The 15,478-nt window shown below is 45.1% G+C and overlaps 2 protein-coding genes across 2 annotated transcripts in view; one reads left to right on the top strand and one right to left on the bottom strand.

Annotated features, from left to right (window-relative positions):
• Positions 1-15,478, top strand: part of RECQL5 (RecQ like helicase 5) — a 185,053-nt gene that overhangs the window by 65,197 nt on the left and 104,378 nt on the right. The window lies entirely within an intron of this gene.
• The window catches only part of SMIM5 (small integral membrane protein 5), a 16,294-nt gene continuing 15,205 nt past the window's right edge, over positions 14,390-15,478 (bottom strand). Inside the window, exon 3 of the mRNA XM_077459672.1 lies at positions 14,390-15,289. Within this exon, the coding sequence (XP_077315798.1) occupies positions 15,192-15,289 (98 nt within the window). The 3' untranslated portion in view covers positions 14,390-15,191. The remainder of the gene's footprint in view (positions 15,290-15,478) is intronic.

Raw genomic sequence — 15,478 nt, 5'->3', positions numbered from 1 at the left:
CAAAATTACCTTTTTAGAAGGTAGGCAGTCTAAGGTGTGGGGTGTTTTTGGAAGTTCTAATTATTTGTCACTTTTTTGGAAAATGTAAGAAATATTTTTTTTTCACATTTAAAAAAAATAGTTTACATACTGTCACCAGTACAGCAGCATCCTATCATTGGTGTGACGGTGATCAGGAACAACACTGACTGGTGACAGTATGTAAAATATATATATATTTTTACTTCTTTTTTTTTTTTTACAGTACAGTGTTGCTACAGTATTAGAACTGTACCACTCTAAGGAGTTGCTCAGGATTTATTTATATATTTATTTTTACATACTATCCTTGCTTATAGCAGTGAATTTTACTGCTATTAGCAAATATTTTTTACTGAATAACAGTGTGTAGACTGTGTCTATTGTTGTGATTAGCTGTGATTGGTCACAGCTAATCACATGGCACAAATGGGCTGTGATTTGACCCTGTCTTTACCATGTGATCACTATGACCAGTCACAGCTAGCCACCGGAGCCAATGTGCGTGCGACCGCTGGACACCCGCGATCGGTCCACACAGAGACAGAACGGAGATCTGTCAATGTAAACAGACAGATGTCCGTGCCGTCAGGGGTGAACAACAATCGTTTCCTCACTCAGTCCCCTCCCCCCCACAGTTTGAATCACTCGCTAGGGAACACGGCTAACCCCTTGATCACCCCCTAGTGTAACCCCTTCCCTGCCAGTGACAGTGACACTTGTATAGTAATCAGTGCATTTTTATAGCACTGATGTCTGTATAAATGCCAATGGTCCCAAAAATGTGTCAAAAGTGTCCGATCTGTCCGCCATAATGTCGCAGTCCCAATTAAAAATCACTGATCACCGCCATTACTAGTAAAAAAAAAAAAAATCTTTCCCCTATTTTTTAGATGCTATAACTTTTGCACAAACAAATCAATATACGCTTATTGCGATTTTTATTACCAAAAATATGTAGAAGGATTCATATCGTGTTTTAAAAAAATAAATAAAAATTGTCGGTCTTTTTTTGTTTATAGCGCAAAAAATAAAGACCACAGAGGTGATAAAATACCACCAAAAGAAAGCTCTATGTGTGGGGAAAAAAAGTATGTAAATTTTGTTTGAGTACAGTGTCACACATTCGCCAGTTAAAGCGGTGCAGTGCCGTATCTCAAAAAATGGCCTGATCATTGAGTAGCCAAATCCTCAGGGGCTGAAGTGGTTAAAAAAAATTAATAAGTGGAAATATTTTTGCAGGTAAAAACATGTAAACTTATTTTTTTTTCTGGAGCCTGCAGAAAATTGCACCTATGTGTTTCCGATCGCAGGTGCAAAGTGAGGCACCTGCAGATGCTGCCTTCAGCTTTCAGGCTATACTTTTGTATATGCTTTCTGTTTAAAAGCTGTAGGAAGTGTCAGTGAACTAGGAGAACACTTATCATCCGCCTCACAGTTTGAATACAGGATATTTAGTTCATTCATTCCCAGAGCTCCGTGATTTAATGATCCAGCTGTGTGGGTGGAACCCCCTCAACCACACGATTTTCAAAATGTGACAGTGGGCATGGGGAGAAGGTCCTCCGTCTACTGTCACGGAAGGGATCAGGAGGTGTGGGCAGGTGCTCTTTAGTAACCAGTTATCTAAATACAGGTGTAACATGTACCTAAAGATGAACTTATTGATTTAAAATGTAAGATGTGCTATCTTTAAAGGAAACATTTAAAATGGTAGTTTCCCCTAAGTGGTACCCTGAAAGATTTACCTTTTTTGTCTTCCTTCTAAAAACAACAGTGTTCTTCCTTTACCTACAGCCTTATAGCTGTATGTCTGCAGTAAGAGATCTTAGGTGATGCAGCATCTGACTTTTAGTCTTAGGAGAATTGAAGTGAGATTTAGTTGTGTCACTGCTTTGCTGTAATTCTTGCTGGAGAGGAAGCTGTACCTAAATATGTGCAGGACAAGAATCTTCTCCATCCATTCTTTCATTCATTCTGTGAATCTTTGCTGCTTCTTGAATATTCCCTCACCAGTCATCAGATGACCAGGCTTCAGATGGGTAACTTTTACATGAGGAAGCAAAACCCTGCCTCCACCAAGATGGTCTCCACATAGAAAGATAAAGCCGTTTTTCTTTCCATATCCATTTATTTACTCTGCGTTAGCAACTTGGAAAATATTCAAGGCATTGGCTGCATTTTCAACCAGGCTGCATTTTTAGAAGGACATTAACAATGTCAACCCCCCCGTATTTTTTTATTCTTACATATTTTCAAAGGTTTTGTAGTCTGTCCACCTTCACTTTTGTTACTAACTAAGCCTGAAGAAATATGTTTAGGTATAAAACTAAAATACATGACAAAATCCTTGGCCTCGTAATTTTCTTTAAAGTTTATCTAAACCTAAAACCAAAATTTTAACACACCAGTACAGGCATTCCTTGCTTTACGTACCCTCAATTTACGCACATTAGCGTCTATGAAAAGTCTTGGTCATCTTGACATGGCATTACTCCCAAACCATAAGTGACAGGGACACCAAACTTTGGGAGCACCGGGAGGGGACCCAGGACTACAACATATCCAATTTTGGGGTCAGCCAGCTTGCCTTGGTAATTTACCATGTTGTAGTCCTGAGTCCCCAAGTTTGGTGTCACTTATGGTTCGGGAGCAGTGCCATGTCAATTTTACTAAGATTTCCATAGACGCCATGGTTAAACCGGGAGCAGTGCCATGTCAAGCTGACCAAGATTTCCCAACGAGCTAGTGTATTTACATGCATTGAGAAGTGAAAAAAGGTATTGTTTCACTAAAAGTACATTTTAGTTTTATATACTTGCTCTGGTCCCATTGTTTACTTAAACGTGGTTGTGGTGGCTGCCTTTTTTATGCTTCTTTGGCTTTATTTTTACCTATGTAGTGTGTCTACATCATCACTTCACTCTATTCATAGAGGGAGCCATGGTCATCACTAGAAATATACCGATACCAAGCAATTGTGCAAGTATCTGTATTTGCGCAAATGCTCCCAATACTGATACTGGTACTTTTTGGTGTGATTTGTATTAATACAAAATGAATGGATGCAAATTGCACTGCAAATCACATGCAGTTTTAACAGGAATGCGCTGTGATCCCTGTCCGAATCGTATGGACTCCCACTCCTGTGTATGTGTGTATAGAAAGGGAAAAGCACTATCTAGTGGGCAGTTTATTAAAAATGTTAAAACTCACAGTACATATCTGACCAAATGCAAAATCTACATAGGTGTCCTGGTCCTGCCGATGATAGCAAATCATGGCCGCTGGAGGTGCTCACAGGATTGGAGGAGATGTACAGGTCTGTCCCCAAGCTGACATCACTTCCACCCTATACCCACGGGGTCCCAGGACTTCTTTTCGAGCCCTGTGAGCACCTCCGACGGCTGTGATTTGTTATCATCAGCGGGACTGGGACAGCTATGTTGATTTTGCATTAGATCAGATGTACTGTGAGTTGGAGCTTTTCCATTTCTATACACACACAGGAGCAGTGGAGGACATTGCGTGTGATTCGGACAGAAATCGCACCGCCTTCCTGTTTAACCACTTCAGCCCCGGAAGGGCCCCCTTAATGACCAGGCCATTTTTTGAGATACAGCACTGCATTTTTTTAACTGACAATTGTGTAGGCGTGCGACACTGTACCCAAATAAAAATGATGTCCTTTTTTCCCACTAATAGAGCTTTTTTTTGGTGGTATTTGATCACCTCTGCAGTTTTTATTTTTTGAGCTATAAACAGAGACAATTTTGAAAAAAAAAACAATATTTTTTTACGTTCTGCTATAATACATATCCAAAAAAAATGTATTCATCAGTTAAGGCGAATGTGTTTTTTTTTTGCTACATATTTTTGGTAAAAAAAAATTGCAATAAGCATATATTGTTTGGTTTTCACAAAAGTTATAGTGTCTACAAAATAGGTTTAGATTAAAGGATATGTAAAGGTTTGTTAAAAAAAAAAAAAATAATACCTCCTCTGTGCAGTTGGTTTTGCACAGAGTTGCCCTGATCCTCCTCTTCTGGGGTCTCTTCATGGTGCTCTTGGCTCCTCCTCGAGTGCCCCGTTGGAGAGCTGCACTCCCTCGGGGCACTCGTGCGGGTGCGCTCCTGTGTCCTATCCTTCTGCTGTGTTCATTCACACAGACAACAGGACTTGGCCCCGCCCCCAGCTCCAGCATCATTGGATTTGATTGACCGCAGGGGGAGCCAATGGTTCCTGCCGCTATCGATCTATCCAATCCATGGCTGGAGCTGGTGTGCTCTTTCTTGTTGCTGGAAAGACCGGGGATCAGGTTGCACTACAGATAGTATGCACTACTCGTATAATGCATTAAGGTGAACAACATCAAGGGTTTACAGCCCCTTTAATGGATTTGACATTTTTTTTATTGTTTTTACTGGTTAGGGACCAGTGACACCAATACAGTGATCAGTGCTAAAAAAAAAAAAAATTATGCACCGATCAAAGTATAAATGACACTGGCAGGGAAGGGTTTAACACTAGGGGGTGATTAAAGGGTTGACTGTGTTCCCTCTGTGTTTGTTCTAACTGTGTTGGGGGATGGGCTCACTGGAACAACACAAAGATGGCTGTTTCTGATTACTAGGAATAGACTTTCTCAGTATTGTCCCCTGTCAGAACAGGGATCTGCCTAGCATGCGCTCCCCTGGCATTCCGGCGGCACGTGCACGCAGTGTCTCATGCACAAAACAATGTACAGGTACATAATTTCACGAAATCGAGCTGCCCTGCCGCAGTATATATGTAGTGGGCAGTCTTTAAGTGGTTCAATTGCATGCGATTCTTTCCAGTGCGTTTTGACCCAATTTTTTTTTTGTATTGACACAAATCACACTGAAAACTATTGGTACTCGGTATAGGTCCAACCCTAGTCATCACTTTTTGGGGCTCTTCTGATATGGACTACAAACATGTCCTTATCTCTTCATCTCCATTGCATGGAGGGCAGGGCAATATGTCATTTACAGATCTAGCTCAGAAGGAAGATAATAACCTTCAATACAGCTCACAGGAAGTGACAAGGATGTTGCATTTCTGGCAGGATCAGCAGGTGTTTTCTGTACTGAAAAAAGAAAACTAATGCAGCCACAACATTTAAGGACTGGTAAACTGAAATATTTATTTTTGTTCCTGGGTTTTCTAACCCTAACCTTCAATGAGTAATAACATCTCTATTTTAGATTCTACTAGCTATACATTCTATTTGTTTACTAAACAATACATTATACTTTGCGTTTAGTGCAGAGTGCATGCCATTGGGTACAGCTTAACTCCCACGAAGTCCCTAATTTTTAGGAGATTTTTTGATTATTCTGAACATGAAATCCTAACATCTCTGAACCGGTGAAAACGATTTTTTTTGTGTTTAAGGCTGGGTTCACACTGCTGCGGGGGGAGATCCGGATGTGATTCGCACCGCAAATCACATCCGATCTCCGTAGCGATGCGAGTTCAGCCATACAGATAGTATGGCTGAATTCGCAGCGCTCCCGCAGCAAACTCGCACGGGACCCTTTTTTTGGTCCGCAACAGAATCGGATCGCATGGGGGTTCACACCATGCGATCCGATTCCTGTGCGAGTCGGCAGATCGCACTGCGCTATGTGGACGGATCTGGGGGTGTCATTAACATATCATTGACACTCCCAGCCGTCCGCATAGGGCAGTGTGAACTGCCGGCGGGAGGTGTGCGATGCGGGAAAACGCCGCGGATTCGCGGCGTTCCCGCATCGCAGCGGTGTGAACCCGGCCTAAAAAAATAAATAAAATAATTGTGTGAGATAACATTGAGACAGAGTTATGTGAATTAGTCATACTGAGTAGGGCTGCAACTTCACATGAGATTGTAATCATTTATTAGCAAGAGATTTAACTACTTGTTTACAACTGTCAACTAAATTTAAGGTATAATAAAATGAACATACGTATATACATTTCTTGCCAAAAAGTTCCGACCTCGCGTGCAACCACAGCCTTTGTTGTCCTTTTAACACTTCTCTTGGCTTTTGGCATTGTTGTCTGAAAACATAAATATAAAATGAATACATATTCTACTTGTTTAGGCTGGTGCTTGCTATTCAACTCTTCCTGCAAAAACAGGCTAATGCTGAGAATGGACATTGAAAAGAAATAATTAGGACCTACTTTGCAAACACCCCAGTTCAATCTACAATATGTCAAATGTATCATGCACTAGAAAACCACCAGTTGTATCATCTTTGTTACCTCTGGTCTTGCTTTTTTTTAAATTATATTTTCTGTATAGAAAAGCCAATTTCTCTTATATTCACCGACTGACACAGCTCCTCTCTTAGCCATTGGGTTGTTACGCCACCTTTAGGAGAGGACTAGGCATAACATGTTATGAAAAACACAGAACTTTTAGTTTAGCCCAAGGGGCGGTCCCTTAGGTAACAACCCCCCAGACTGCCATGCAGCTTCAGTTTTATTTTGCCTAGTGAAGAAGGACCTAGGAACCCTGTGGGCCCATCGGTCCATGTTTTTTCTGTGGAAGCTCTGCTTTTTGCGCAAGACAGCAGATCACAGAATCTTTAATCAACAGCCGGTTGGGTGACAGGCTGGAAACCCTTATCCTTGTAGACTCCCCAGGCTGGCCAGCGAGTGTATGCAGACCAGAGCTATGCGCTGGGTCTGCCACAACGTACCTCAGCTCCAGAGCTGGTTGGTGAGCTTTAATGCTCCGGGGCACGCGTATGACCGGCTTGCTGATGTCTGCGTCACAGTATGCCGGGCCAACAGCCACCCCGTACTGATCGGAGATTGGGTCTGTGATGGAATGTTTCCAAGCTCTGCAGGACTGGTAAGTACAGCTCACCCTGCTTCGGTGGGGCTGAGCAGCTGGGAATTCCCTGGGAGGTTGATTCAGGGGTCCCTCACCTCCCACACTTCTCTCCCTGTCCCTATCTTCCCTCCCCCCCTCCCTGTGGGGGATGCTGCATTGCGGCATGAGGCTGCTGAGCGGTGTGTGTGTGTCGTGCAGGGGCTCTCTGGGGGGGCTCTTATCTGGGGGGGGGGGGACTGCGCTGGCTGGCTGTGCCCTGATGTGTGTTTTTCTATCCCTGGGAGGGTGTCTGGTGGCTGTGCCTGTCGTTCGCTGCAGCGCTGTATACCGGCATTTCTCTGTCACTGTCCCTCATGCTATTCAGTATTCTAAGGTGAGTGCAAGGAGCAGCAGGCTTTCCTGTAGCTCGGCGGGCATTTTCCCTGCGTTTGTGTCCTTTTATACTGGATGCGGGGCGGCCACCTTCTTGGAGCTTGAACACGTTGTGGATCAGTTTCAGCGCCATAGACAGCAGCACAGTGTGATCGCCTATGCACTTGGGAGCTGACAAGGGACACAGGCACTACTTGCTGGACAGCGCAGAACAAGTCAGGGTGGGGAGTCCTGCGGGAAAGAGCCCCTCAGCCAGCACCAGTTAGGAGGGTGGGACCATCACTGTCCTAAGTCCCCATCAGGTGGCAGACAGGGTAGGGTCAGCATGTCTTCAGAAACTGGTGTTTCTTCACCTGAAATCCAGGCAATTGCAACCGGTTCGCCTGCAGACTGTGCAGTGCCTCTGGACGCTTTGTTGGCGGTCCTCAATTAGTTCGTTGCTTAGATGGAGGCGGTGCATGGGGGCAAAGGTGCTAAAAAGCAGCCCCTGCACCCCCCCCCTCCGGGGAGAGCTATGAAGCAGGCTCGTGCCCTTCTGAGGATGATGACCCCCTGCTCTGTCGTTTCAGATGACGCTGACCAGGACAGTTCGGACAGCGAGGGTCCGTGTGCGACAAATCGCTTGTTGGAGCACTTATTACAGCTGTGTGTGATACCCTGAAGATTCAGGAGCCAGTAGATCCCTCTGCTGATGTAGCGGTCCCTTTTGGGTCCCGTAAGCCAGCCCCTTCACCTAAGGTGTTCCTGTATCTGACTTATTTTGACAAGTTCATTTACAAGGAATGGGGTCGACTGCAAGGGACCTTTTCGGTCACTAAATACCTGGCGGTGCGCTACCCCTTTTGAGGAGAGCCTTCTGAACAAATGGCCGGCTCCTCCGGTAGTGGACCCCCCATTATCCAGGTTAAACAAAGTACCCACGATTCCGGTAGAGGGGACTCCTGCATTTAAGGATCCCACGGACAGGAAGGCCGAGGCAGTGGCTCGTTCCTTGTTTACGGTTGTGAGGGTTAACCATGCGACCAGTACTGGCATCCGCACTTGTGTCGCAGACACTAACTGAGTGGGCAAAACTGTTGCAACGCAAATTTGGAGAACAGGCTTCTCCTATCTGTGTGGAACTAGCAGACCAGCTAGTGCAAAGCCTTAAGTACATTTGTGATGCGCCCCTGGATACCCTCCCTCTGTTATCCAGGACTTCAGTGTCAGCAGTGGTGCTGAGGCGCCTGATTTGGTTAAAATGCTGGTCTGCCGACCAGGCATCCATAAAAGCCCTGACGGATCTTCCCTTCCTTGGCGGCCGGCTTTTTGGAGCCTCTTTGGATGACATTATTAAAAATGCCACAGGTGGTAAGTGTACTCTACTCCCACAGGCCAGGAAGGCTAAGGAGCCACGCCATAGGCAAGGGCCCTCTTTCTCCGCTCACAAACGGCTTTTTCGTCCACCGGGGCTTCGACCAAGTGTCTCCAGCCCGACGGGAACGACTTCTGAAGGACCTAAGTGTCCCTGGAACCGCAAACCTAATAAGCCTGCGAACTAAAGTGCTACCACATGAAGGTTTGCCCCCACCCACAACACGGGTGGGGGGGGTCGCCTTCGGGAGTTTGCAGCCCGGTGGACCTCTTGGCTGTCCGACCAATGGGTCTGCGATCTGATTTCCTCTGGCCACAAGATAGAGTTCCTCTCTTGACCGCAAAACAGATTCTTCCCCTCCAGCATACCCGTACTCCTGGCTCACCGGGAGGCCCTTTTGGAGGCGGTAAGGGACCTGCTGGGTGATGGTACCTGTTCCGGACTTGGAACGTTCCAGGGGTTCTACTCAAACCTGTTTGTAGTCCCCAGGAAGGAAAGGGTACGTCCAGTCTTGGACCTGGAAGCCCTCAATTACTGTGAAAGTACAGAGGTTCAGAATGGAATTAGTCCGCTCAGTAGTCGCTGCACTTCATCAAGGGGACTCCCTGGCTTCCTTAGACATCCAGGATGCGTACCTGCACATACCCATATGCCTTTGGCATCAAAAGTTTCTGTGGGTTGCAGTTGGGGAAGACCACTACCAGTTTGTGGCTCTTCCCTTTGATCTGGCTTCAGCCCCCCCGAGTCTTTACCAAGGTATTGGCTCCAGTTTTGGCGTTGCTACCGCAACGTGGAATCGCGATCGTGGGATACCTAGAGGATTTCCTCCTGAGGGCATCTTCCACCTCAGCATTAAAGGAGGATGTGGCGATCACCTTGCAGACCCTGCAAGAATTTGGGTTGCTGTTGAACCTAAAGTCGGTGATTGTGCCGACCCAGCATCCGGAGTACCTAGGCTTGCTGTTGGACTCCAGGGAAGAGTTTTTCTCCCTTCAGACAAATTGCAGACTCTCGGATCCACGGTAAAACTGCTGATGAACCGCAAGTGGTCATCGCTCCGCTTTTGCATGCGCGTACTGGGACTCATGGTAGCCTCCTTCGAGGCAGTACCTTATGCCCAGTTCCACACCAGAGTCCTGCAGAAGGAGATTTTGACAAAATGGGACAAATATCTGTTGCCTCTGGATTGGCAGATTCAGGTGAGCCAGTTAGTCATGTATTCCCTGATCTGGTAGCTGAGGTCTCCAGCACTTCGGTCCGGGGAGTCGTTCCTACCTCTGAAGTGGACAGTGATCACAACGGATGCCAGCCTATCCGGCTGGGGTGGAGTAATGGGAGTTCAGTCGACCCAGGGCCTCTGGTCGGAGGAGGAATCCAAGTTGCCGATCAATGTGCTCGAGCTGCGAGCGAACAGGCTATGCCTCTCCACGTGGTCTATAAGACTTTGAGGGCGTCTGATCAGGATCCAGTCAGACAATGCTACGGCGGTGGAGTACTTCAATCACCAAGGAGGAACAAGAAGCTCAGCTGCCGCACGGGAGGTCGCTCACATCCTTCAGTGGGCAGAGCGACATGTACCGGCCCACAAACTGTTACCACGTCTGCTCCGGGGATCCCAGTAATACTGATTGCCCCAGATTTGCCTCAGCATCCCTGGTACACAGACCTAGTGCGCCTGGTGGCAGACGCCCCTTGGCGACCGCCGTTTTGAGAAGACCTTCTGTCTCGAGGTCTGATTCTCCATCCTGCTTTACCCTCGCTGGTTTTAACAGCATGGCTATTGAGAGCCAGGTGTTGAGGAACTGGGGTCTTTCGGACTCTAATCCCAACTATGCTGAGAGCACGGAAATCTTCTCGGAAGATATATCATCATACCTGGAAAGCCTACATCTCCATGTGTGAGGAGAAAGGATGGCGTCCGCTCTCCTTTTCTATATCCAGGATCCTGCTGTTTCTACAGCAAGGAGTAGACCAGAATTTGGCTTTAAGCACCATCAAGGGACAAATTTCAGCTTTGGCTGTCCTTCCTTCTTATTTTTTTTATTTTTTTCAGCGACCCCTGGTCTCACTCTCTAGTGAGCACTTTTGTTCAAGGGGTCCGACATGTAGTTCCTCCGGTGAGCTCACCGTTACCTCCGTGGGATCTGAATCTGGTGTTGTCACCACTTCAGAAACCGCGATTTGAAAATATCAGAGAGATTCCCCTGTTGACTTTCCCAGAAAGTGTTCTTTCTAGTGGCCATCATATCGGCCAGGAGGGTTTCGAAACTGGCGGCCTTGTCTTGCAAATCTGGTTATCCACAGGGATAAGGTGGTGCTGCGTCCGCAACCTTCTTTTCTGCCGAAGGTGATTTTGGCATTTCACATCAATGAAGACGTTGTGCTACCATCTCTGTGTCCTAAGCCGACACACCCTAAGGAGGTGGCCCTTCATGTCCTGGATGTGGTTCGGGCCCTGAGGGTGTATTTGTCTGCCACGGCTCCATTTCGGAAGTCAGACTCCCTGTTTGTTTCGGTGGCTTGTCCGAAAAAAGGCATGTTGATCTCGTCGGCCACCATTTCCAGGGGGATTAGACAGATTGTAGTACAGGCCTATGCTTTGAAGGGGCAGGTACCCCCCTTTCTGGTCACTGGCCACTCCACAAGAGCAATCGGAACGTCTTGGGCCTTCCGACATCAAGCGTCTGTCGCTCAGGTGTGTAAAGCGAGGACTTGGTCGTCTGTTCACACTTTTACAAAATTCTACAAGGTAGATGTCAGGGCATCGGCTGCCTGTTTTGGACGCAAAGTTTTGCAGGCGGCTGTATAGTCGCAATTGCACATACAATTTTTTCTTTTTTTCCTGTTTTTTTGGATAAAAATGCAGTACTTTGAGTTAAGGCACTGTTGCATTCATTACCGCAGTTTGGTTGCGGTTTGAGGGTAGTGTCTCAGGTAGTGTGTTTTCCACTCACTGTGGTGGTTTTTCCACTCACTGTAGTTTTTGTGGGTAAAGTTTATACTAGTTCCCACATGCCATTTTGGATGAAGTTTTTATGATGTTTTCCCACCCCTCGTTTTGGCACTGCTTGGGGACGTCCCAATGGCTAAGAGAGGAGCTGTGTTAGTTGGTGAATATAAGAGAAAATAGCATTTTTTGTACTTTTTGTCTGTAATTCACTGGCTGACACAGCTCCCGCCCCTCCTATTTTTCTTAACGTTATACTGATTGTTGACGTACTGAACCTGAATGGCAGGCTGGGGGGTTGTTACCTAAGGGACCACCCCTTGGGCGGAACTAAAAGTTCTGTGTTTTTTTTTATAACATGTTATGCCTAGTCCTCTCCTAAAGGTGGCGTAACAACCCAATGGCTAGGAGAGGAGCTGTGTCGGCCTGTGAATTACAGAGAAAAGGATTTTACGGTGAGTAAAAAAAAATTCTATTTTGTACCTAAAACTTTCAGTTTAGTTTTGGACAGAGTGGAGAAGGGTTAGGACCTCTGTTGGGTTTCATTTGCAATCTGTGCCTCAATTGGGGAGGTTTTTCTTTTAATATTAAGTCGCCTGTCTCTCTCTTCTGTAGCACGGCTACTTAGGCCTTAAACCTTGGCTCTTGGCTTCTGGCTCCTCTGACCATCTTACACAATACCTAAGCTTCCCCAGGTCTCCTGGCTCTCTCAGCCCTTTCAGTTGCAGCACCCAGCTACAGGGACCCACTTGTTGGCCTCTTGATAGGGTTTTGCCTGACACAAGATCCTTGGGCAGATGCGTCAGATTTGTAAAAAATACAATTTGTAAAATAAATAAAACTACTGACACAATGCACTCCTCATCAGTGCCCATCATTGTTGCATATTAGTGGCTCCCCATCAGTTCCCATCAGTGCTGCACATTAGTGCCACTGTCACATTGCATTAAAACATTATCGGTAATAGGTATGTGCGAGTACTTGAAAAAAAATATTGATACTTGTACTCGGTCTTAAAAAGGTGGTATTGGTGCAAACCCTGTGTCCCTTTTCTGTACTTTTACATAGAGGCAGAGCTTTGCATTGTCACGACATCAAAACATGATTTATGGCTCATGCACCAGTTCATCAGTTTTTATTGGTGCCACACAGTGGTTCAGTGCTTTCTGGCTGCTGGGCATACATTGATCCAAACATTCATCAATGATTGGCCAACAACCAGGAAGTCCTGAACTTCTATGTAACACTGATAAAGTTGTTGAAGTGGTGTCCCAGCTATGAAACACGTTATGTAATAACTGTTTGCTTACGAAGTATGACGCCTTCGACCCTTTCATGGTTACCACTCTACACAACCAAGAACATTCTTTTCTCTACCACTAATACGTTTTGCCCCATCCTGATGTCTCCTATGAAGTCTAGGGTTGGGTTTTCTGATGCTTTGAGTGCTACCGCCTACTTCCTACGTGAAGACTAGGGTATTCTCCACACCTGTACCTTGAATATTGCGTTGATCATTAGGCTATTTGCATTTTCATCAAATGTAAACATTTTTTTATCCTACTTAGAACGCCACATACACCAAATAAGATTGTTAACTTACTGCTCCATAAGGGCTCTTCTGCCATTCCACGTATATTTTTCTTTATTCCGGTGGACATTGCTGAGCTTTCACCTGCACAACTAATTTTGAGGACCACCACCCTACAAAGATTAAAGTGATGCCCGCCCTCCCTAGGCAACAAAAACTGTCTCCACTCTTTTGGGAAGGCTTTACACAAAATGTTACAGTATCTATGAATTTGTGAGAAAGCATTTATAAAGTCATGTACAGTACTGATGTTGGATGAGACAACCTGGCCTTCACCCATCATTTTCGTTTTTATCCCAAAGATGTTCAGTAGGGTTTAGGTCAGGTCTCTGTGAAATTCTTTCATATTCCTTCCTACTAAATTCACAAAACCATGCCTTTATGGAGCTCAGATGCGTACACAGGGCACCGTCCTGCTGAAGCAGAAAAAGGACCTTCTTCAAACGGTTGCCTCAAGGTTAAAAGACCTAACTTGTCTAAAGCTGGCTACACACAAGCTGAAAATCATCCGAAAATGATCAGTTGTGCAGGAACCGGCCATCTTTTGGCCTGTGTGTACAGCTCTTTGTCCAACAGAACGACCAGCTTCTGTTGAACGAGCTTGTTGGAAAACCAGCATCCCTTCACTGATCACTGTGTTCTGGTAAAGGGGCAGTCCCCCTGTCAGAACACAATATCTCAGTGGGGAGATCACTGCACTAAAATCAGATGTGTTAGTATGGTCATCTTTAAGTTCTTTTTCATTCAACCCATTGGGTTGAACAAAACAAAAAACTTCCGTGCGTACCAGATGTTTTTGTAAACTGTAACATGGTCCACACTCTTTTCACCATATAAGATTGTGTTATGGTCCAATATTCACAAACCTTTGTCCATATATTCTTTGTACACATTATCACAATGTTCTAGACCAGGTTAGGGCAAATAAAAATATATCCATTGTAAATGCATTATACTAGCAGAGATCTGTTGCTTTTGGGCACCAAAGACCGTGATGTGCCTTCAGACACCAGTAATGGAAATGCAGCCTGCTAAAAAGGCATGTAGATAAAACAGACTGTCTCTAATCTGCAGTACATAGTTTTACAGACTTCTGTTGAATGCTCACATCCATAAATAGCTATACAATCATGAAAGTGCTTAAGAAATGTGTAGACGGTGATATCTGAGACAGGTCCTATTCAAAGAAAAACTTACATTTTTTTTTTCTCTATCAAATATAAGTGAGTCTAGAATAGATTATCACAACACAGATAGTTTAGAAAAACCTCTAAAGAATAAAGTTTATTTACAGATTTTGTGGCACATGTTTAAATAATTGCAAGTAACACCTCTATAAACATTGGTATCCCCTCCAGCTATAGGTGAATCCGATGCTTGTCAACAAGCACATGCTCACTCCATGCGTTTATATTGCCAGAAGGGCAAGAAGGCCAGACACTGAGGACATCATTGGGTATAAAATGTATTCAGGCCACACTTACATGCTGCTGAGTCCCGACATAAAAACCACCCCACACTGATGCGTTTCACCCTTATGGGCTTACTCATCGAGAGATCTCTACCCCTTAGAGTGGGTGCTGTTCTAAGGTGGGCCTCGGCAGCAAGAGTAAAGTTTGATTTTAAACCCAGTGACGCCTTTGACCTGCAACCTTTATGTTCTTCTGGTAATACAACATATTTAATTGGTTGCATTACGCCATACATTGCAAGCCTACTTTTGTCATTTTTGTTTGAGCCTAAAGCATAGGCGTTATCTGGTAATATGTGTTTTCCCTGAGAACCCTAGAAGAAGGGCAGATCTTAGGAATAATGGAGTGGTCTTTGGTATTAGTAGGTTTCTTGTGTTGTGTTTTTGGTTTCTTTGGCTCCAAACTCTTCTCAGAACTATGTTAGTGGATATAATAGTACAAAGCTGCAGTCCTTTCACACTTATGTAGAAAAAATGTCCAGTGTTTAATCTTATTCCACTTTGAAGGCCACATTTCTTTTCACTGCACTTGATAGAGTGATCCAAGTGGTAACGTAAGGCATTTGGATAGGGGCCTCTTGTTCCATGTCACACCTCCCCTTTTGGCTGAACCCGGGTAGCACGAATCTTCTTATTGGTGCAACAACAGCCGGAACACGCTATGATTGCAACCACCAACACTGCAGCTGTAGAAGAGAAAACAGTCACTGTATTGGTGTGGATTAGCAAAGAATTACAGATGTGTTGAATAAAACATTTATAGTAGAAATTTGTATGATAAATCTGGAGCACAGAACTGGACCAGAACTGGAATCTGGAACATTGCCTATTGTAACAACCTGCTTTCATTTTCTAACTCATAGCAAGAAGTGACA

This window comes from Lithobates pipiens, unplaced genomic scaffold, assembly GCF_037356315.1.
Source record: "Lithobates pipiens isolate NorthernLeopardFrog02 unplaced genomic scaffold, aLitPip1_a1.2 Scaffold_28, whole genome shotgun sequence".
Taxonomy (NCBI): Eukaryota; Metazoa; Chordata; class Amphibia; order Anura; family Ranidae; genus Lithobates; species Lithobates pipiens.
This window is presented reverse-complemented; position numbering and strand designations above follow the sequence as displayed.